This window comes from Eleutherodactylus coqui, chromosome 5 (assembly GCF_035609145.1).
Source record: "Eleutherodactylus coqui strain aEleCoq1 chromosome 5, aEleCoq1.hap1, whole genome shotgun sequence".
Lineage (NCBI taxonomy): Eukaryota > Metazoa > Chordata > Amphibia > Anura > Eleutherodactylidae > Eleutherodactylus > Eleutherodactylus coqui.
Genome location: NC_089841.1, coordinates 228734723 through 228759382, shown reverse-complemented (window position 1 = coordinate 228759382; position 24660 = coordinate 228734723). Strand labels below are relative to the sequence as shown.

General features: G+C 43.7%; 1 protein-coding gene across 2 annotated transcripts in view; it reads right to left on the bottom strand.

Annotated features, from left to right (window-relative positions):
- C9orf72 (C9orf72-SMCR8 complex subunit) overlaps positions 1 to 10398 on the bottom strand; it is a 32852-nt gene extending 22454 nt beyond the window's left edge. The window contains exons 1-4 of one of the 2 annotated variants that reach the window (XM_066604292.1): positions 10315 to 10372; positions 6328 to 6412; positions 5526 to 6002; positions 970 to 1065 (exon numbers count right to left, since the gene is read on the bottom strand). In XM_066604292.1, coding sequence (XP_066460389.1) covers positions 970 to 1065; positions 5526 to 5969 — 540 coding nt within the window. In that variant the 5' untranslated portion in view covers positions 5970 to 6002; positions 6328 to 6412; positions 10315 to 10372. Of the gene's footprint in view, positions 1 to 969; positions 1066 to 5525; positions 6003 to 6327; positions 6413 to 10314 lie in introns of both variants that reach the window. The other variant, XM_066604293.1, reaches the window with a different exon arrangement.
- Positions 10399 to 24660: the final 14262 nt, after the last annotated feature.

Sequence of the window (24660 nt, the reverse complement as noted above, 5' to 3'; positions counted from 1 at the left end):
ACGGGCTTCAGAGGGGATTCTTTTATGACTGCAAAAGCCTGTAAGTGGCCGATTCCATGCGGCGGGCCCCGAAGCTGCAGTGCTGCACAAAGAGCCGTCGAAATAGGCGAGTATTCAATTTTTGTCACCAGATTGCCCCCCTTTTTTGCCAATGCAATTGTGGGATGATGAGCAGTTATCATGGTGGCTTGGGACCCAATTGTGGTGCCCAGGTCTGCCATGTATGGAAGCCTATCCACTGGCACAGCCACACAACACAGACAGGTATAATACACAAGCGTTATTAATAGTAAAATCCTCCAGCGAGTTAAATAAGAAAATTCTTTCTATATGCCTTCCGTAAAACATAAGAAAATTTAAAAAAAAAAAATAGTACTGGTAAGTAGTACGTCCATAAAAGTCCAAACACTGAACGTGAATGTTGGCACTGAACCGCAGAATAACGTTAGGCTTTATTTTTCTTATTCGACCCCAGAAAAGTTTGAGGATTTTGTCAATATTTTATATGATACATTAAAAAAAATACAACTTATCCCACAAAAAAAGAAAATTCTTGTTTGCTACATTGATAGAAAAATATGAAAAAGTATGGGTCTTTGAAAATGAGGAAGAAAAAAAAATAAAAATAATAAGCGCAAAAGTGAGACGGGAGGGGGCAAAAGTGAAGTGGCAATTGTTTTTTACATGATCTATAGTGAAGCGTTAGGCTGATGTCACCCTAGTTTAAAAGTCAAACTTCTCAGCGCAATGAAGACTTCCCATCAAGTATATATTTATGTATATTAGTTACATTTTGGGCGGTAAACGGTTCATTTTTGGCATGGTTTCTGCATCCCAGCAGAGGGCGGCAGAGGGCTGCATCCTCCAGCTCTTCCTCCAGGATGGCGATAATACAAGAATACATTAATCACCCCGCTGACAGATGGATTTGGAGACTTTCTCCTCAAACAGCCGAGTTTAAAGTCTTACATCTATGTCTTCAGGAACTCCGTGTGACTTCATAGATGACAGCAGCTCCATAATAGGGATAACTTCTCCAGTCAGCATGGAAATGATGCTCTGGCCCTGAGCAAAGAGAGGGGAAGGCAGTGACAACCACAACACAATGTGAAAACAGAGATTTGGAGTACAAGAAAAAAAAACAAAAAACAAACACACATTTACTGGACATTTTTTCTTTCCAATGTGAGGCTGAGAGCTCAGTTTTAAAACTGCAAGATTTCAGGATTTTTTGTTAAATATAAATAACATAGAAAATGTTAAAATTCATCACTGAGAATGTTGGAAAGTGCATTTAACATAAAAACGTGATTCAAACAGGTAATTTTCTACCAATCTATTTCCGATAGGGCTTAAACAGATGAGCGCATGTGCAAATACGATCGCTGCTACCGAGTGTATTTACACATGAAGAAGTCAAAATTATCAATTTTGAATTTAAATTTTGCGCTAAAAAAGAGAAATGATAGGGCAGGATGTTTCATATGTGTGAGAAAGGAAGGGCAAGTCCTATCTTTTCTCATGTGTAGTATTATTGTGTGAGAATCATGCTAGTCAATACGAAACCACTGAAATCAATAGTTTTGTTATGTTTTGCAGCTGTGATGTTCATGGCCGCAAAACCTGACCGCATTACGTTCGTCTGTTTAAGCCCTTAAAGGGAACCCGTCATCTCACTCCTAAAACTAATTTCACTGACAGTCAGAGAGTGAAAAGTCAATCACTTCTAATGACAACTCTTTTCCTGGTAAATCCATATACCACTATGATTAGAATCATAGAATGGTGAAGTTGGAAGGGACCTTGCGTGACTTGTTACAAACCCATGTTGGCTCTGGTTAATTACTCCATTCGCATCCAAGTACTTGCATACATGCCTTTCTGATATAGACGTCAGGCTCACAGGACTGTAGTTTCCTGAGACCACCTTCTTTCCATCTTTGAAGATAGGGACAACATTTGCCCTTCTCTAATTCTGAGACTTCTCCTGTTCTACAGGAATATTCAAAGATTATGGAGAGTGGCCTTGCAATTACCTCCGCTACTTCCTTGAGTATCCTAGAATGTAGTTCATCAGAACACGGAGACTTGAATTCATGTAGCTTAGCCAAGTGTTCCCTCATCATCTCTGTTTATAGATAACCTGCACTCTTTAAATTTCTTCAATAGCACGGGAAAGATCAGTTGATGTTAGGTCTCAAAGTTGTCTTGCACTGCGTGTGAAGTCACCCAGCTCAGAAAAGTCACACTGATTCATGAGCTGCTGAGCTAACCACACTCCCTTTCTCTTGCTAGACCGCTTGTCGCAACCCCAGGTTACACAGGAAAGCCCAACTAATAACAAAGAGGAGACATGGTACGCTCGATAGCTCATGAATCAGTGTGATTCTCCTTAGCCAGACGACTCTTCTCTGCTGATTTGCATGCGGTGTGGGGTAATACCCCATTTACACTGACAGATGATCGCTCAAAAGTTGCTTAAACAACATTTTGAGTGACAGTTTTGAGCGATCATCTTTGCATACTTTATAGTAGCTAATTAGCTACTATAGAATATGCGAGCCAAGCAGGACACCGCAGCGGCCCGTAAAAGCACAATACAGCTGCTTTGCATGAGTAAACAACTGTAGTGTTCTCTGTGCTTACAGCCGCTCCAAAACCCACAGCAAAAGGCCGCAGGGGTTTGAAGCTGCATTTCTCCCGGGGAAATCTTGCGGTATTTCCGTGCGGTCATTCCGCGAGATTTCCATGGTATTTCAGTCCCGTGTGAACCCAGCCCAAGATGCTTTTTTTTTAAACTAAAAACCATACAGAATAGACTGATTAAACATGTAGCAAAAATGCTTAGAATCACCTGTTCTGTACATAAAAGATAAAGGACAGCTACACTTTAAAGGGTGAAACCACATTGAGTGGCTAAACATTCGTGGCCAAACCATGCCCAGAAGTGGTGGCCAATGGCCACACCATTTTGGCAGTAAATCATTTGGCCGTACCAGCTGCACGTGGGCCTGTTTAGTGACCCGTATTCAGCTACATTGTGTAGCCCTAGCGTTTAGGAGGTTTGTCCAGGACTCGAAAAAGGTCAGCAGTTTTTCCAGAAACTGCGCCAACTTATTCCATGGGCTGTGTCTGGTATTGCAGTTCAGATCTATTCACCTGACTGGGGAGAAGGTGCAATACAAGGCACAGCCCATGGAAAAATGTGGCGCTGTTTCTTGAAAAACACTAGACCTTTTTCTATTCACACGGAGTGGTTGAGATGTGGTTTTTGCGGCACAGATGAGGACAGCATGTGGATGGCTTTACTACTAATTGTCACGGTTTTGCAGTATTAATGAGCACCTCCTGAACTGCTGCTGCTTGCTCTATAAAGCATGCGGCTTTTGACACACGGTGCTCATCTGTGTGGCAAGAAGGTGTATGTATGGACACTGCGTTTGCAGGGCAAGTTTAACGCATGCAGCAAGGAGGACCCCAGTATATATGTTAAATACAGATGAGCGAGCATACTCGCTAAGGGCAATTACTCGAGCATTGCCCTTAGCGAGTACCTGCCCGCTTGGAAGAAAAGATTCGGGTGCCAGCGGGGGGCGATCTATGCTATCCTATCTGAGGACACCCCCCCCCCCCCCCCCCCCAAAAAAAAAACCGTATACTGCGCATACGTTGGGCAATCTTCATATGGTTGTTACGTTACAAACTTTAAATTGATATTTAACACTTCACATGCCACTGAAACATCAAGTCAAAGGGTTAAAAGTCAAGGAAGCAGGACCACAATCATGCAGGTCTCTATTGGCAGCGGAGGTCACGTAACTACTGCAGCCAATAAGAGTCACCACCCGTTCTCTTAGCATCAGCGCTCACATCCTGGGTGTTATGAGGTCCAAAAGGTGAGGCTGCGGCCTCCGATTGGCTGCAGCAGTCAGGTGCTGGTCTCTACTCTGCAAATACAATATCAATATACTCCATCTGGAATGTAACGAGTCGTGACCCCCAACAGATCTTCATGCTTTTAAAGGGGTTGTCTCGCGGCAGCAAGTGGGGTTATACACTTCTGTATGGCCATATTAATGCACTTTGTAATATACATCGTGCATTAAATATGAGCCATACAGAAGTTATTCACTTACCTGCTCCGTTGCTAGCGTCCCCGTCTCCATGGTGCCGTCTAATTTCAGCGTCTAATCTCCCGATTAGACGCACTTGCGCAGAAGGGTCTTCTCCCTTCTCTTGGGTCTTGGCACGAGCAGCGTTCTGGCTCCGCCCCCTTCTACGCATCATCGTGTAGCTCCGCCCCGTTACGTGTGCCGATTCCAGCCAATCAGGAGGCTGGAATCGGCAATGGACCGCACAGAGCCCACGGTGCACCATGGGAGAAGACCCTCGGTGCATCGTGGGTGAAGATCCCGGCGGCCATCTTGCTAAGCTAAGGAAGAAGTCGCCGCAGCGCGGGGATTCGGGTAAGTACTAAACGTTTTTTTTTTTAACACATGCATTGGGTTTGTCTCGCGCCAAACTATTGAATAAAAAAAAACCCGTTTCGGCGCAGGACAACCCCTTTAAGTGGGGAAATAAAACGTAGCCGATTGGGTGCGGATCAGCGGCAGATTTCGCCGTTTCAATTGGATTCAAATTGAAGGGGCGAAATCTGCTGTAGATCTGCACCAAATCAGCTACGTATGAGCGGTTTTAAAATTTGCGTGGTATTAGTATAGAAAGTATAAGAAAAAAAAATTATAAAAAACTTTCAGTAATTAAACCTCTTTAGGGTACGGTTCCACATAATAGCCACAACAACCGCTGCAAACCGGCAAGATTTTCAAACCGATTGCAAAAAAACCCCGACTCTTCTGTACTTACCCGATTGTAAAAAGTTAATTTGCACGGCTATTTACAATCAGTTTGAAACCGTGCCAACCTGCGTGCCAGTGCAGTTTTTGGACACACTGTGACTGCTATGAGACCATAGCCTTAGTGAAACCAGAAAGTTCTAAACCTTTGTGCTACTTAGATGTTTGTTCCGAGGGAACAAAGAACAAAAATATTCGGATAGGTTCAGTTTTCAGAAGCAGAATTGCTTCTTGTGAACTGACTCAAAGGATGCATTTACATAATTCCCTCCTGAGCTCAGAACATTGCATCACATTTTCATTGACAATTTATACAGGGCAGGCCATGGAAAAGTAGCCCAGCTCCAATCCCGGCACCGCAAGCTTACGAAAGCTGTCTAAAAGAAAATCACAAACACTATTCAATCCATTACTGTTGAAGAGCTGCAGGCAGTATCAGCCAACATGTTCCAATGTGCATAGAAGTGAACAGGGACTACTTCCAGCATCCGTTGTAACATGCGGGTAAATCAATAAAGCTTTAGAAGAAACAAAAATTCCATTTGCTCGTTCTTCCTGTCGCAGTATTGTCAGAGGCCGGCTACTTTTCCATGGCCCACTCTGTGTTATGCAGCCATCGCATTCTGCTCGATACAGCAAATATTGCTGAAATTCGCAGTGCAGACTTACTTTGTGCATCCATATGCGCCCCTTCCTGATGATGTGTGTAAGGCGGGCCACGCAGACCTGATGTAGAGGCAGGTAGAAGCACAGTTCAGCTTGTGGTAGAATGACGGAGAGGCCATATGTGCTTCGATCCCCGTTCCAGTGTCCGTCAAATATAAGAGACACGATGATCACTCCCTTTTCTGCCAGTACAAAGAATTTCACATCGACGGCGCCACTTTCTGCGTTCCTCAAGATCTCGCCGTTCAGCGTGTGATTTGCCAGAAATGTAATCTCCCCATCGCTCAGTACAACTTCGTCAGTCTTTGGGGCCCAAATATGTCTCACTCGAGGTCCTAAAATGTTGTCCCAGTAAGCAAAGGTGGCCGCTAGAAGTGGTGAGTAACCATCGATAGTGATCAGAGTCTTGGCTACGGCCGGAGAAGGTGGAGGACAAAGAGCCGCCATCTTTCATTTCATTGACAGACCTCTAAACGTCACCTGAGAAATAAGACAACGATTTGTATTTCTCTCATGTTGTGCAGAAAGACTTATGACAAGCGAAGAAAACTTACTGCCAAAAGGGCTACAAAAGCAAAATAAACCTGTACATGGCGGCAGATCCACCGCAAAATACACATTGGATGCAGGGTTTGGTGCAGATTGCACTCTCTGTTGTAGGGGTTGTCTCATAAAGTTGACTACTGCCTGTATATACCTCATTATGTAATGTACGGAGGTACTTTTTGGCACTTCATGGCAGCGTTATTTACATATTGTATGCTGGTATTGTTTATACAGTATGTGGATGTGCTATTTAAGGTACCTTTACAGTTCGGCTTCACACGATCGGATTTCAATAGCGGAATCCGCGATAGTCACCCGCATGGACGATCAGCAGTATTCCATGCCTATTGAAAAAATAGAATATTCTGAACTATATAGTGGGGCCATATACATTGGTACTGTATAGATGTAATATTCAGCACTATATAGCGGTGCTCTATACATTGGTACTGTATAGATGTAATATTCAGCACTATATAGCGGTGCTCTATACATTGGTACTGTATAGATGTAATATTCAGCAAGTAGAGCTATATAAATTGGCACTGTATACATATAATATTCAGCACTGCATAGCGGGGCTATATACATTGACACTGTATAGAGGTAATATATAGCACTGTATAGCGGTGCTCTGTACATTGGCACTGTATAGAGGTAATATTCAGCACTGTATAATGCGGCTATATACATTGGCACTGTATAGAGGTAATATGCAGCACTGTATAGCAGTGCTATCTACATTGGCACTGTATATATGTATAGAGGTATTATTCAGCACTTTATAGCAATGCTATGTACATTAGCACTGTAGAATACTATGACGTACTATGTACATTGGCACTGTATATAGGTAATATTCAGCACTTTATAGCGGTGCTATGTATAGTGGCACTGTATAGAGGTAATATACAGCTCTGTATAACGGTGCTATGTACATTGGCACTGTAAAGAGGTAATATTCTGCACTGTATAGTGGAGCTATATAAATTGGCACTGTATAGATGTAATATTCTGCACTGTATAGCGGTGCTATATACATTGGCACTGTATATATGTAATATTCAGCAAGTGGACCTACATAAATATAAACCTATAGATATAATATTCAGTATTATATAGTGGGGATATACATTGGCACTGTATAGATTTAATATACTGCACTGTATAGAGGTAATATGTAGCTCAGTATAGCGGTACTATGTACATTGGCACTTTATAGAGGTAATAGTCAGCACTGTATAGTCGTGCTATGTACAGTGGCACTGCATAGAGGCAATATTCAGCACTGTATAGTGGTACTATGTCCGTTGGCACTGTATAGATGTATATAGGTAATATTCAGCACTGGATAGCGAAACTATGTACACTGCCACTGTATAGAGGTAATATTCAGCACTGTATAGCGCTGCTATGTACATTGCCACTGTATAGAGGTAATATTCAGTACTGTATAGCAGTGCTATGCACATTGGCGATGTATAGAAGTAATATTCTGCACTGAATAAGTAGTACTATGTACACTGGCACTGTGTAGAGGTAATATTCTGCACTGTATAGCGGTAATATGCAGCTCTGAATAGCAGTACTATGTACACTGGCACTGTATAGATGTAATATTTGGCACTGTATAGATTTAATATTCAGCACTGTATAGCAGTACTATGTACTTGGCACTGTATAGATTTAATATTCAGCACTGTATAGTGATACTATGTATATTGGCACCGTATCGATTTAATATTCGGCACTGTATAGCAGTACTATGTACATTGGCACTGTATAGATGTAATATTCAGCACTGTATAGCAGTACTATGTACTTGGCACTGTATAGATGTAATATTCAGCACTGTATAGCAGTACTATGTACTTGGCACTATACAGAGGTAATATTCAGCACTGTATAGCGGTACTATGTACTTGGCACTGTATAGATGTAATATTTCGCACTGTATAGTGGTACTATGTACTTGGCACTGTATAGATGTAATATTCAGCACTGTACTGTATAGTGGTACTATGTACTTGGCACTATATGGATGTAATATTCAGCACTGTATAGTGAGTGGTACTATGTACTTGGCACTGTATAGATGTAATATTCAGCACTGTGTAGTGGTACTATGTACTTGGCACTGTATAGATTTAATATTCAGCACTGTATAGTGGTACTATGTACTTGGCACTGTATAGATTTAATATTCAGCACTGTATAGCAGTACTATGTACTTGGCACTATATGGATGTAATATTCAGCACTGTATAGCAGTACTATGTACATTGGCACTATATGGATGTAATATTCAGCACTGTATAGTGGTACTATGTCCAATGGCACTGTATAGATTTAATATTCAGCACTGTATAGCAGTACTATGTACATTGGCACTATATGGATGTAATATTCGGCACTGTATAGCAGTACTATGTACATTGGCACTATATGGATGTAATATTCAGCACTGTATAGTGGTACTATGTACTTGGCACTGTATAGATGTAATATTCAGCACTGTATAGCGGTACTATGTACTTGGCACTATATGGATGTAATATTCAGCACTGTATAGTGGTACTATGTCTAGTGGCACTGTATAGAGGTAATATTCAGCACTGTATAGCGGTACTCTGTACTTGGCACTGTATAGAGGTAATATTCAGCACTGTATAGTGGTACTATGTCTAGTAGTACTGTATAGAGGTAATATACAGCACTGTATAGCGGTACTATGTACTTGGCACTGTATAGATTTAATATTCAGCACTGTATAGTGATACTATGTACATTGGCACTATATGGATGTAATATTCAGCACTGTATAGCGGTACTATGTACTTGGCACTGTATAGAGGTAATATTCAGCACTGTATAGCGGTACTATGTACTTGGCACTGTATAGAGGTAATATTCAGCACTGTATAGCGGTACTATGTACTTGGCACTGTATAGAGGTAATATTCAGCACTGTATAGCGGTACTATGTACAGATGTAATATAGAGCGCCATATAGCGTTGCTATGTCCATTGGCACTGTATAGCGGTACTATGTACTTGGCACTATATGGATGTAATATTCTGTACTGTATAGCGGTACTATGTACTTGGCACTGTATAGAGGTAATATTCAGCACTGTATAGCGGTACTATGTACAGATGTAATATAGAGCGCCATATAGCGTTGCTATGTCCATTGGCACTGTATAGCGGTACTATGTACTTGGCACTATATGGATGTAATATTCTGTACTGTATAGCGGTACTATGTACTTGGCACTGTATAGAGGTAATATTCAGCACTGTATAGCGGTACTATGTACAGATGTAATATAGAGCGCCATATAGCGTTGCTATGTCCATTGGCACTGTATAGCGGTACTATGTACTTGCCACTATATGGATGTAATATTCAGCACTGTATAGCGGTACTATGTACTTGGCACTGTATAGATGTAATATTCAGCACTGTATAGTGATACTATGTACATTGGCACTATATAGAGGTAATATTCAGCACTGTATAGCGGTACTATGTACAGATGTAATATAGAGCGCCATATAGCGTTGCTATGTCCATTGGCACTGTATAGCGGTACTATGTACATTGGCACTATATGGATGTAATATTCAGCACTGTATAGCGGTACTATGTACTTGGCACTGTATAGAGGTAATATTCAGCACTGTATAGCGGTACTATGTACTTGGCACTGTATAGAGGTAATATTCAGCACTGTATAGCGGTACTATGTACTTGGCACTGTATAGAGGTAATATTCAGCACTGTATAGCGGTACTATGTACTTGGCACTGTATAGAGGTAATATTCAGCACTGTATAGCGGTACTATGTACAGATGTAATATAGAGCGCCATATAGCGTTGCTATGTCCATTGGCACTGTATAGCGGTACTATGTACTTGGCACTATATGGATGTAATCTGTACTGTATAGCGGTACTACGTACTTGGCACTGTATGGCACATGATCTGCGCCCTGTAGGTGCCCTCCCCAGCAGTGAGAGCCCTCTATAGTCGCTGCCATCTGCCTGTATCTCCCACTATCTAGTGGTAATCAGCAGCTCTGCCGCAGCCTGCAGAAATCTGCCTATTAACCAGCTATCAGTCCGACCGCAGAGATAACTGCAGCCACAAACACGATAAGCGCGCTGAGTCATTTGCCCACACGTACAGCGGCGCCAGCATGCAGTCATACACCCGGCGCCGTGTAACAGCGGCCGCCATACCTGCCGCCCACCAGCCGGGCACTTGGGTCACAACCGGAAGTTGCCTCATGTGTTGTTGTAGTGCACTGAGCAGCTGCTCTGACCACAACCAATCAGCGCGCCCCTCGCATTCCACCAATAGCAGAGCGGCTCTCCTCTGGATAAAGGTCATGTGGGTAAGAGTAAAGCTCTCCTATTGGCTTCTGACGTGCTAAGCGTCGGGTGACGTCACTTGTTGCCAGCGAGAACTGCTAGAGGAGAGCGCGGTGACGCATCCAGTGAGCCGTGTAGCTATGAGCAGCTGCTTGCCTCAGTGAGAGGATCCGGCTGGCGGTGCCGGCAGTGACCCGCGCTAGTTAGAGCAGCGTAACCCGGCCTCATTAGAGGGAGACATTAACCCCTGCCAGGCCGGAGTGTTCTGTTCCTAAAGGACGAGGCGCTGGTTTTATTCTTTTTATATCCTGGCCTGCTAGAATTATTTTTGCTGTTTTTTTTTCTCGCTGCATGCGGGACTTTTTAATACCTTTTTTTCATGAAAATTTTTTTTGTTTCTTTTTTTTCGTTTAAGGCCGCTTCCACACACGAGACTACAAAATTGCGGCTTAGTCTATACTGCGCGATTTGCATTTTTTTTGTAGCTCACGTTCCCCTATGGAGCCTTCCTCTCTGTTGCGTCGCACTAAAATGCGTTTTTCGTGCGGTATGATGAAACTTTTACAGTAGGAAATATTATTGTTAAAGCCCTAAACCGCGCCCGAGCTGCGGGAAAACAACAGGATACATCGCCTCTCCGACACAGGCATCTCCGGCGTGTTTCCTGACTCTCTCCGGCACGCTTACTTGAAGTCTTCTGCAGAGCTTCATGTTTGGGACTTTTAAAATCCCCGCCTCCAGGAAGCACTTCCTCTGATTGGTTCAGCGAGTGCTGGCTCAGCCAATCACAGCCATTTAATGATTCAACGCCTAGCGATGGCATGAGGAAAAAGTTTTTAAAAAAAGATGGTGATAGAGCAGGTACATGGGGACGCCGCAGCTGCCAGAGCCGGATTCCGCATGTAGAGTCTAGCTCTGCCGTGTGCAGCAGCCTTAGCCTGGGTTCCTACACAGTGGAATCCCGGCAGAAATCTCGAGGTTTGGCTGCAGCGAAAAACCGCAAGATTTCCGCCGGGAGAAGCGCTGCTTCAAAACCCGCGGCACTTAGCCACGGGTTTTGAAGCGGCCCGGCCACTCGCTCTTCCGCTGCAGACGGCGCTCCAATAGAGGAGAGTGGGGCCGCAGTGGAGGAAGAAAAAGAATGAGCATGCTGCGGCCGGCTAATCCGCGCCGCAGGGCCGGCTTTGCCGTGGCGGATTTGCCGTCCCTTGTGGACGAGATTTCTGAGAAATCTCGTCCACATGGCTGGCTAAGCCCGGGATTAGCGGCCGCAGGCGGATTTGCCGCGGTGAAATTCCGGACGGAATTTCCGCGGCAAATCTGCCCAGTGTGAACCCAGCCTTAAACTTCTGGCAAGGTGCTATAACATTATAAGCTGCTTTGGAAACATTTGTCAAAATTGCAGGTTTGTTAGTAAAAAAAAAACAACTTACTTTTATTACAGTGTGTGAAATCACCGATCGCTGGGACAGTCCTAAGGGCATCAGTTACAGCCTGCTTGATGATCGACCTCTGCAATCCTGAACATGCTGCATTTAAGTCCTCCGAGAGAGCAGTGGAGCCGCAGAATCCCATGAGGCCCAGCGTGTACAAGGGAAGACAGCTGAAAGGAATAGTCAGGACTTTAGGGCTACTAGCACTGACGTCAGCCCAAGGAGATTCAGTCAGCAAAGAGGGGCTATGGTTAGAGCTGTGACTCACTATGCCATCAGGACCGCCCCAGTGACTCCAGATCAACGTTATGCATACTGTGTGCAACACAATAAAAGGGATTGTTTTTTTTTTACTAAATAGCAAAACTGAGTCTAAAGCAGTTACTGTCTGCTATAGCATCATGTCAGGAGTTTAATAGGAACAAAACTGGTGAAAAGTTCCCTTTAAGTAGATGCCCACTTGGTTCAGGTACCCGGCTCAAGGTTGACTCAGCCTTCCATCCTCCCGAGGTCGGTAAAAGGAGTACCCAGCTTGCTGGGGGGTAAAAGATGACTGGGGAAGGCAATAGTAAACCACCCAGCAAAAACAGTCAGCCAAGAAAACGTCTAGATGTGACATTACACAAGGAGTCGTTCATGACTCGGTACTTTCACCAGGGGACTCTGCCTCTACCTCCCCTGTTATAGATTTCAACGCGGATCTTAAAACACTACCCTTACAATAGATGATAAACAATATAATATTAGTTTTATAAGTAGTTTAGTGTATGTTTTTTTTACCATTTACAATGTTTTTATACGTAGGTTGTACAACTAGAAAATCGTAGCTTCAAATTCATCCAAAGTCACAAGACATAGGGGGAAAAAAATTGTCGTATCTTTGACGGGAACCCCTAAAAAGTTGCCAAAACTGCCCAACGACGATTTCCTTTCGGGCTCAAAATTAGCATATTCTTATTTATTTACATCTGCTGAATTCAAAAAGGACCATAAAAATGACCGATTAGCTCTTGCTTTGGCGATACAGTGACATGTCATTTTTTAGAGTTTACATTTTTATTTTGTGGGAATTTTTTTTTGGAGGGGGGGGGGGGGGGAGTTGTCACACCTCTCAACTGACATAACAACATAACAACGTTCTCCATATGTTTGTTGTTTATAAACATAATAAATGTTGTTATGACTGAGTTTCATATTGTTTCTGTTTTTTGCCAGAATTTCTTGTTTTGGAGTGCTTTTGAAGTGTAAAATTTGCTATATCAAAATGCCATGAAAATGTGTAAGTTTAGTGAATAATTTTTTGTTACATTTGTGGTAAAATAACATTGTCACAGAAACGCAATCTGACGCCTCTTGTAAAGACTGCCTATCATCATTATTTTGGTATGAAGGTGGGGCACCAGGATAAATCATGGGCTCCACATATATGTTGCAACTCTTGTTCAGTTAAACCACGAGAATGGCAGAAAAATAAAAAACGATTAATGGCTTTTGCTGTGCCTATTGTTTGGCGGGAGCCTACAAACCATACAGATGACTGCTATTTCAGCTTGACTCTGCCTATAAAGGCAGGATTGTCAATGAAGAAAACAGGAACACTTCAATACCCAAATCTTTCTTCTGCTATTCGACCTATTCCACGTTCAGATAGTTTACCAGTTCCTACTCCACCCCAACATTATGAGCTTGAAGAAAGTGTGGAAAAAGAAGAACCCAACAAGCGTTCCACATCCCATGACCCTGACTTTGAGGTAAAAGATGATATACCGCAGAGACTGAGTCAAGCGGAATTGAGTTGTCTCCTTCAAGACCTTGACTTGTTAAAGGAGAAGGCTGAACTTCTAGGGTCAAGACTGCAGCAATGGAATCTTCTTCAACATGATGTCAGGGTCTCACAGTACAGAGAACATCAGAGGGGTCTGTTTCCTTTATTTGGAGAAGAAAAACAATCTGTTTGTTTGCTGCAACTTGATAAAATGTTTGAATTTGAACCATGAGCCAACTGAATGGAGGCTATTCATAGACTCCTCCAAGCTTCATTTGAAAGCTAACTTCACAATGGCAACAGTCTTCCTTCTATTCCTGTTGGTCATGCAGTTCACATGAAGGAGACTTATGCAAACATGACAGCACTCCTTGATCCAATCAAATATACTGAACACAAGTGAAAAATCTGTGGTGATCTAAATGTCATCGCTGTACTCTTAGGAATGGAACTGCGGTCACTAAATACTGCTGCTTTTTATGTATGTGGGACAATAGGGATAGGAAATCACATTATATTCAAGCAGACTGGCCTGCATGAAATCTTGACTCTACCGAGAAAAATGTCATTGCCAAGCCTCTCGGGGACCCAAAAGATGTTCTTCTTCCACCCCTTCATATAATGCTGGGTTTAATGAAAAATTTGGTCAATGGTATGAACCAGGAAGGACATTTAAGTACTTAAAAGACAAATTTCCTAGATTGAGTGATGCAAAGGTTAAGGAAGGTATTTTTGCTGGGCCACAGATTCGACACGAATCCTGTGTTTGACCAAGTTTTGGAGGGAAAAGAAAAGGAAGCTTGGCAAGCCTTAAGTTATTCATGGATTCTTAAGCAACAAAAGAGATGATAACTACACTCAGTGACAGTTCTTCTGGAAAAATACCATCAACTCGGATGCAACATAACCCTTAAAATCTATTTTCTCTGCTCCCACCTAGACTTTTTCCCTCCTGGTTGTGGAGCTGTCAGTAATGAACACGGAGAAAGATTCAAGCAGGATATTTCTGTAATAGAACAAAGATATCAGGGCCGTTGGAATGAATCAATGCTTGAGGATTACTACTGGTCTGTGTGTAGGGATGCTCTGGAACTCACAAGAGGCAAGCCAAAAGAAAACGATCTCATGAAGTCACCACATAATTCTCCTCCCATCAACCACCTGCCAGAAATTCACCCATCAATTTAGAACTCAGAATGTAACGGTCATTAAAAGAAATTTCAAATGCACTTTCAATGTTGTTAGCATATGTAATTAAAATGTAGCATTTTCTCTTAATCTGTTGAAATAACATACTTCAACCTATTGTATATCACAGAAACTAGAGCTAATAAAATTTTCTTTGTCATATTCATTTTTCTCACCCCAAAATTAGTAATATTTGACTCATAAAGTTAAGGAAGCATTCCAAAATATTTTTTTGTTGGCCAGTGGATTTAATCATAGGTTTCAGCTCGATCGCATAATGATAAGACTTGCATCATCAACCTTAATGAGTTTTCCAGTGAGAATACTATTGATGACCTATCCTCCTCGGCTGATATACACTGTGATCTGATGCATTGGATTCCAATGCATCAGATCACATGGCTGTATTTCCGCGACGTAAAAGCACCCAGCCGGCCAATATAGCACCATGCGTTTTTATGTCGGGCCCAAAAGATAGTCCTGGAACTATGGGAGCCAATGACAGCGGCCAGAGGTGGGAGTGAGTTTAGCAGCGTGATGGCTAAATTCCCTCTCCTCCAGCTGATTACAATGGAATGGTAGGAGGCGGGACGGGGCGGCGATTAGCTCCCTCCCATTGCAATCAGCCAGAGGGGAGGGGAGGGGAGAGGAGGTGAGCCAGCGAGGGGGAGGGAAGGGACAACGGCATGGTGGCCTCGGCGTATATGCGCCGGGACCCATGCTGTCTGAACGGACGCACAAACGTTAGATTTGTGCGCCCGTTCACGAGTTTTTACACCTCACATTGTAGCGTATATCAGCCGGCCGTGAAAACGGCGGCTGATATATGCTTGTGTGAAAAAGCCAAGACAGCACTATCACAGATACAGACTTAAAAGCTTTTAAAACCAAACATATGTCCATCTTTAACCCCTTCCTGCTCCAGGACGTACATTTATGTCCTGGAGTGTTGGGCTATGTATGCAGAGAGGTCGCAGGGCGACCTCTCTGCATACAGCGCGGGCGTCAGCTGTTTATTACAGCTGACATCTGCAGCCAATAGCTATAGCATTACTTCATACTGCAGGAGCGATCAAAGCATTGCTGGTTGTAGTCCCCCAGGGGGACTTTAAAGTAAAGTAAAAAAAAAATCAAGTTTTATTAATTGTAAAAAAAAAAGTTTAGAAAAGTTTAAATCACCCCTCTTTTGTGATATCGATTATTAAAAAATCTAAATCATAAAATAAAAATACATATTTGGTATCGCCGGCTCTGTAAAAGTCCGCTCTATTAAAGTAGCACATTATTTTTCTCGCACGGTGAACATCGTTTAATAAAAAAAAAAAATAAGCAACACCAGAAATGCACTTTCAGTCACCCTGTCTCCCAGAAAAAACATAATAAAAATCGTATGTTTTCCAAATTGGTACTAACGGAAACTACAGGACATCCCGCAAAAAATGAGCCCTCTCTCAACTATGTCGACAGAAAAATAAAAGTTATTACGCGCACAAGATCATGGCAGAAAATAATTGAAAAAAATTAAATGTCTTTGAAAAAAAAAAAAGTAGTACAGTAAATACAAGTTTGGTATCGTAGCAATCGTACTGACCCATAGAATAAAGTTATGTCGTTTTTGTTGCAGTTTGTGCGCCGTAAAAAAAGACGCACTGAAAGATGGAGGAATGTCGTTGTTTTTTTTTCATTTTACTCCACTTATAATTTTTTAAACGTTTTTCAGTACATTATATGGTACTTCAAATAGCACCATTAAAAACTACAACTCATCCCGCAAAAACAAGCCTTCATACAGCGACGTTAATGGATAAATAAAGGAGTTATGATTTTTTTAAAGGGGAGAGGAAAAAACGAAAATGGTAAAGAAAAAGGGCCGCGTCATTAAGGGGTTAATGAGGTCATTAATTAATTGAGTATGCACACACCTTCTCCTTCCACCCTGATCCTATACCACATATAGACACATGTTAGTTTCAAAAAGGCAAAAAGAATCTACTTTAGCCCATTGTACATGCTTTTCATTGTAGATATAAACTCTCTAAAAAATAAAATAAAAATGAAGCACCTAGAAGTTGTCATTTTGCTGCAAAACTCGGCATGCAGTTACATCTCTGGCAGATATGCAAATAATTAGAGTTGTGGCATGATTAGATGAATGGTTTTGCCACATGAAGCCCTAAAAGTGGTTTCACCCTTGGCCTATAAAAGGGCTCTCAGAAGATACTTGTGTGTAGTAGACCTAGTTTTCCACTTGTGTAGAGCTTGTTGACCACTATGTTTATGCCTCTAGGATGCAATCAAAGAGATTTTGACCAGTTAACAGAGTTTTAGAGAGGGCGCATTATTGGCATGCAAGAAGCTGGATGGCCGTGACTACATATTACCCACCACCTGGGCCATTCTCACAAATGTATGTGTGAGGGCACACAAGGCGACTGGGTTCATGATGCCCTCAACAAGCGACCAGTAGAGAGAATCGCCTGATCATGCAACAACCCCAAGCAGCTACAACTGATCATTGTCCACCATCCAGAGACAGGTGGCAACATTGTTACAGGCCATTGTGTCTGTCGGAACCATTTCCAGGTGCTTAGCTGAAGGACATTTCATTCCATGGTGCCCATTATGTGTACTGCCTTTGACACCCACCAGCGCCTCTGTTTGAAATGCTGTTGTAAATGACTAAACTGGACTGCTACGGAATAGTATTGGGTTGTCTTCAGTTATGAATCCAGGCTTAGTTTGGGCACTGCCAATGGTTGTGTTCAAATCTGGAGACCTAGCGTTGAGCGCCTCAATCCTGCCCCTACTGCTGGTGTTATGATCTAGAGTGTCATTGCATACAACAGTCAGTCAACCCTAGTAGTGGTATGAGGGATAATGACAGCTCAGCAATATTTTCAGGACATCCGCTAGTCATGTGTTGCCTCTCATGGCAGGGCTTCTAGGAGGCAAAGAAGGATAATGCTTGTCTGCAGACAGCAAGGGTGACACAGGAATGTACCCTCAACATTGTCACACTTCCATGGCCTGCTCAGTCACCAGATTTATCACCAATAGAACATGTATTGGTCCATCTGGGACACCATCTTTAACAGCTTATGAGTTTTCATGATCTAGAGTCATTACAGCAAATGTGCACCAATATGCTGCAGAATACCATAGAGAACTTGTATGCCTCCATGCCCGCCCGTATCACATCTTGTATCCCAGCTAGCGATGGTACAACAGGGTACTAGAGCCTCCATGCCCGCCTGTATCACATCTTGCATCTAAGTTAGAGGCAGTACAACAGGGTACTAGAGCCTACATGCCCACTCATACCACATCTTGTATCCAAACTGGAGACAGTACAACAGGGTACTAGAGCCTCCATGCCCATCCATATCACAGCTAGCATCCAAGCTAAAGGCAGCACAACAGGGTACTAGAGCCTCCATGCCCACCCATATCACAGCTAGCATCCAAGCTCAAGGTGGTACAATAAAGTACTAGAGCCTGCATGCCCACCAGTATCACATTTTGTTTGCAAGCTAGAGGCAGGAGAGCAGGGTACTAGAGCCTCCATGCCCACCCTACCACATCTTGTATCCAAGCTAGAGGCGATACAACGGGGTATTAGAGCCTCCATGCCGACCCATAATACATCTTGTATCTAAGCTAAAGGTGCTACAACAGGGTACTAGGGCATGCCTTCAAGAGGTCAGTTTTCCGCAATACATTATGTATTTGCTGCGATACTGTAATCACTTGCTTATATCAACGTCACAATCACACATAGAAAGTTTCATTTGATTCCAACAATTCCCTCTAGGTGCTTGAGTTTTTTGGCAATGAGTTTATGTATATTTATATATAAAAGCAATTTAGTGATTGAATGACAAGGAAATAAACCTTGAGGTCAGAGTGACATTCCCTTTACTCCTCACAGATTTAGCTTCTTCTGAATACAAACATGCCTATTCACTTAACATCTGTAACCCTGCTGTAATAGATGAGGGGTCCATGGGGTACAAATCTAGTACTTCTCCATTTAAATCCCATAATACTAGCATCTAAATCCTGTAATTCCCTGTAAATCCTGTAATTCTCACACCAAATCCTGTAATTCAAATCATAATGCATATTAACAACACTTCAATTTCTGATTCAGTGTTTTTCTGCTCAGCAGAAAAGATACAGATTCAAAATAAATGCTTCTTTGTTATTATGTGTTAGCCAGACAAAATGAGATAAACTCGTTATATCATAGACATCACTGCAGCCATAATTTGGAGTAAATCTGTTTTCTCACTACATGTTCTCACTATCATTCAGAGGCATAGTGTCATGTACCAGGACTGCGGCCACCGACTTGACTCCCCTTCCACCGGTAGTCTCAGTCCACTTCCTACCTCCGTCACTGGCAGCAGACACTTCACCTTCTGTCATATGCCATCTCTCTCTGCTGCCCAAGTGTTGCAAGAGCTCAGCCCACCTCGAAGGGGCATCGTACCCAGCTTTCCCTTCCCCGACTAATTCTGATAGGTCCTGCCCTACTTAAGATCTTCCACTAGAGAGCACCAGATCAATCAGTTCGTTTGGTGTGCACAACTGTCTAATTTTCAGTTAGTTCTACTGGTTTTGATTCATCCCTGTTCCACCCAGCTTTTCCTGATTCTGTTAGGCCCAATGTCCATGGGCAAATTTGATTTGCGAAATTCGCACAGGGCACCTGCGCATGAGATCCACAAATCAAACCGCCTATGGAGAAGCAAGGGCATCCGCAAATGGATTAAAAGCATGTGGATTTGATTTGTGGACCTTTTGGTCCGGAAAACAAATCGCAGCACGCTCCATTTTTCTGCGGATCCCGCATGGATGGCTTCCATTGAAGTCAATGGAAGCCGTCCGATTTGCGGCACACCTACAGCTAAACTGCAGATGTGCCACGGATCCTCGGGAAAGCAGGAGACTTAAAAAAAAAAAAAAAAGCGAAAAAACTGTACTGCGCATGTCCGACTACGAGCCGTGAGGACCATACGCAGTACAGCAAACCCGGAAGTGGAGGGATCCGTGCGGACACTGCTACTGAGGAAATCAGTTACGCAGGGCTCACTGGCCGCAGGCATGGGCAGATTCTGTGCAGGATTCCCCACACTGAATCCGCACGTGCCGTGGACATGAGGCCTTGGACTGTTTTTCTGTTGTGCAAGAATTCTGCCTGTCAGCTCTGTTTCATGATCACTCTACGGCACATGTGTCAAACACAAGGCCCGCGGGCCGAATCCGGCCCGCTGCCTTATGCTATGTGGCCCGCGGCATGCCGACGGCCGCTCACCACTGTAGTGATTACCAGCTGGGGTGCCGCAGCTCCCCACTTGTAATCACACTGACAGCGCTGATCCCAGCGCACACTCTGACATCAGAATCCTTCTCCCCAGTCCCCTGCTCTTCAGTTCCGCAGGAGAGGACTCAGGGAGGAAGCGTGCCGTGCTGCACACTGTGCACCCGGGCGCATATGAACTTTTTCCACCAGGCTTTTGCACTATTGAGCAATTCCAGCAACCTGATTGGTTGTCTGGGTTGGCTGATTCACAGTGATTGGTTGTTTGGGTTCGCTGATTCACCAAGCAACCAATCGGGTTGCTGGAATTGCTCAATAGTGCAGAAGTCTTGTGGAAAAAGATAATATGCCACCCGGGCTCAGCACGATCCGAGGAAGAGCGGCGCTGACAGCAAGGAGGAGGTAAGCATATGGCTGGGGAAGGGGGAAGTTAATATTGCTGCTGGGGGGTGGGGAGTTAATATTGTTGTTGCTGGGATGAGGTTAATATTGCTGATTGCTGCTGGGGGTGAGGGGGTTAATATTGCTGGTGTGTTGGGGGGGTGAGGGGGTAAATATAGCTGATGTGTTGGGGGGGGGTAATATTGCTGCTGGGAGGGGTTAATATTGCTGCTGGGAGGGGTTAATATTGCTGCTGGCAGGGGGTTAATACTGTTGCTGGGAGGGGGTTAATATTTCTGCGGGGGGGGGGGGGGGGGGGGTTAATATTGCTGGGAGGGTTAATATTGTTGCTGGGTGTGGGGGAATAATATTGTTGCTCGGTGGGGGGTTAATATTGCTGCTGGCAGGGGGTTAATATTGCTGCCGGGTTGGGAAGGGGATGGGGGGTTAATATTGCTGCTGGGAGAGGGTTAATATTGCTGCGGGGGTGGGGTGGTAATATTGCTGGTGGGGGTTAATATTGCTGGGAGGGGGTTAATATTGCTGCTGGGTGGGTGGGGGTTAATACTGTTGCTGGGAGGGGGTTAATATTGGTGCGGGGGAAGGGGTTAATATTGCTGCTGGGTGTGGGGGGGGGGGTTATATTGCTGCTGGGAGGAGGTTAATATTACTGTGGGGTACCCTGTTACTACTGGGGCCACTGTGGAGATCGCTATTACTAATTGGACCACTGTGGGGGGCAATATTTTTACTGGGGCCACTATGAGAGTCACTATGACTACTGCGACCACTATAGGGGTCACTATGACTACTGCGACCACTATAGGGGTCACTATGACTACTGCGGCCACTATAGGGGTCACTATGACTACTGCGACCACTATAGGGGTCACTATGACTACTGCGACCACTATAGGGGTCACTATGACTACTGCGACCACTATAGGGGTCACTATGACTACTGCGACCACTATAGGGGTCACTATGACTACTGCGACCACTATAAGGGTCACTATTAGGGCTCGTTCACACGGGTGTAATTGCATTTTGGTCGCACAAATACGCTATGTATTTGCGCAATCAAAAACTGCTTATGCTTACGTATTTGGGCATGCAGAAAAGAACGCAGATGGGCCCACTGAAATGGTGCGCAAATATGCAGTGAATACATCGGTTTCCTGTGCATTCGCCACGTATTCACTTCAATGGCCTATTGGGGAGCGTAGTAGGTCCTGCTGTGTGAAAATATGCATCATATGAATGAAATTACTGAGATCAATGGTTTCTATTCACTGCATATTATGTACGCAAATACGCTGGTGTGAACGGACCCTTACTGTACTGTCTTACCATCGGCCCTTTGAAGGTCCCCATAAGCCTGATGTGGCCCTCGGTGAAAATGAGTTTGACACCCCTGCTCTACGGTATCTCATTATGGTAAATTTGACTGAATTGTGTCAGTTTCCTCATTATGGGGCAATAATCAGTTGTTTCCCGCAGTGAAGACTAGATCACCATTGGTGGGGTTAAAGGGTGAAAACTTCCGCTCTCAGCTCACGTTCTAAGCCAAATCAGTATACAGGCACAGCGGCTCCACATCTGCTGCCCTGACACATAGTATGAGATTAGGATTACTGGCAATGTTAGTTGCTAGTAAAAATAATTTCACTTGCCATGGTGGCCAGGTGGCAACCCTCCCTTTGACTCACAGAGCCCCGCTTGTAACGCACAAGACTGTTGGAGCTGGATGCCCCTCTGCTCTACAAAGCCTTCCTCTCCCCCCACTATAGTCTGGGTAGAAGGGCATGTAGTGTATAGAGCAGCATCTGGCTGTAGCAGTCTTGTGTGTGGCAGTGTGAGTATTGCTAGTGCTTTGTGAGCAGGGAGCTATATCTAAGAGTTTGAGGTAAAGAGGTGGGAACTGTATCTTAAGTGAAGCAATAGAAGGGGCACTACATCGCAATGCAATACAGGAGGCATTGGCAGCTGGCACCTTATTACAAGGAGAGTATAACACTACAATATAAGAATAGCAACAGCCAGTTGTCAGTTTATTCAGATATTTACAGAAGGTAAAATCAAACGTTGTGTTAAGCCAATAAAGTATCTGGAAATCCTAGGAGAAAACGTTATGACATCTATGAGGAAGCTGAAGCTTGGGCATCATTAGACCTTCCAACAGGAAAATGCTCCCAAGTATACCTCAAAGACTACTAAGACTTGGTTTCAGAAGAAAACCTAGAAGATTCTGGAGGGGCCATCAAAGTCACCTTACTTGAACTCCATAGAAAAGTTTGGTGGGATTTGAAGGTAATAGCTGCAACACAAAAATCCAAGAGTATTAGTTAAGGTTCATGTCAGGATCGGGCCAGTTTCACTAAAATCATTGTGAATTAGGACAGCTGATCTCGACTCCCATTAAAGTAATTGGAAGTAAAAATTGGTTTCGCTATTTTGCCCTCCAGAAGTTCCCCAACGCAGCCAAAGCCCCCCAAATTGCATGGGAATACAGCCACACATTTGGGGAACACTGTGCTCCTCCCCAAAATTGGTCAAAATAGTGTATTGGTATACAGTGGTATAGACGTCAATTGTAGCACACGGGTGTCACTGAAAACAAAAGAACGCCCACATAGGGTCTACTAAATCAAAAATTGTGCCAAGGAAGACAGCAGGGGTGCTGCTTGTTTTAAAAGCAGTGTCATAAATTTTAAAAAAGGTCAAATTCTGCCAGGTGAAGACAACACTCAAGCACGGGCCTACTACTCCTCCAAGAAAAAGTAGAGGAGCTACCAAAAATTACACCAACGGAGACAGCAGGTGTTTTGCTTGTTTTAAAAACAATGTAATAAAGTTTGCAAAGGACATATTCTATCAGGTGAATTGAATACCCAATCACGGACCTTCTCCAAGTAAAAGCTATAGAACGACAGCTGTTTCTTGTACTCCAGTAAATTTTTGTTTTGGGAGACGGTGAAGGAGGAGTAAACATGGCAGAAGCAGGAGAGCAGCAGCACTACCAACTACAACAGCACCTTGAGGACACAGTATGCTTGTCATGTAAACAGGAGAACTGTAGCTCTGTATTACTATATTGACATATTTTTCATCTGGGGGGGAAACTACGAGGAGGAAACTTGGTGGAAACACAAGAAGGAGAACAGCAGCAGTGTTCTTTGATATAAATCTATGCTCAGTCATATGTGAGTAAAAATTGCCGGAGTGCTAACTAATTAGTGGAATCTGCCACGGGGCTGCAGAAGTCAGCTGAAATCCATGCCTGGTTCATTGTTATCAATTTCAGGCAATCCACATTGTCTGTAGACAGGCAGATGCATTTGTTAGTTATTGCATGCTCAGCTTTTCTGATAGCACACTTCCTGTCTTAGCATAGTGCTACCCCACAATGTCCACCTCTTCCTCCTTTTCCTACGAGCTACTATCATAACTCTACCTGTCTACCCATGTTGGATCAAGCAGCTCATCATCTTACACCTCCCCTACCTCTTCATCGCCCTTCTGCTCCTGAGTGGACTCAGTGAGCACCAGGAGCTGGCACTTATGTTTCTGCATCCCTCTAAGCACACATTGCCTTGGAGGGCTTACCACGTTTGCTGATCCATCCTTATCTTCCTCTTTAAAGGAAAAAATTGCTTGGGGAATAGTGCATTCAATTGGGGAATAGTGCATTCAATGTCTTAATCTTCTCCCTCTGGTTGTTTTGATTGGTTCATTGACATCCATGACACTGAATGCTCAAACAGCTCCTCAAACTGATCCATGTGGACTGCTTCGGAAGATGAAGAGGTTTGGCAAAGGGTGAAGTAGAAAGGGGAGGCTTATGGCCAACTGTTGCAAACTGACTGCTGTGTACATGTGACTGTGAAGAAGAGGAGGGGGGTGGTGGTACATGGGGCATATTGTGTCATCCACTCTACTACCTGTTCTGCATGCTGTGGATGTAACACATGGGCAGGACCACTTCTAACGAATTGTAGCAGGCCTTCCCTCCTCTTAAGCAGAAGGTGGAGCTGTTGCTACAGTGGTAGCCACTTGAAGTACCAACTTGGCCTTTCTTTACCACCTCTACTGACACGTCTCCTACACCTTGTTTTCTTCAGGAT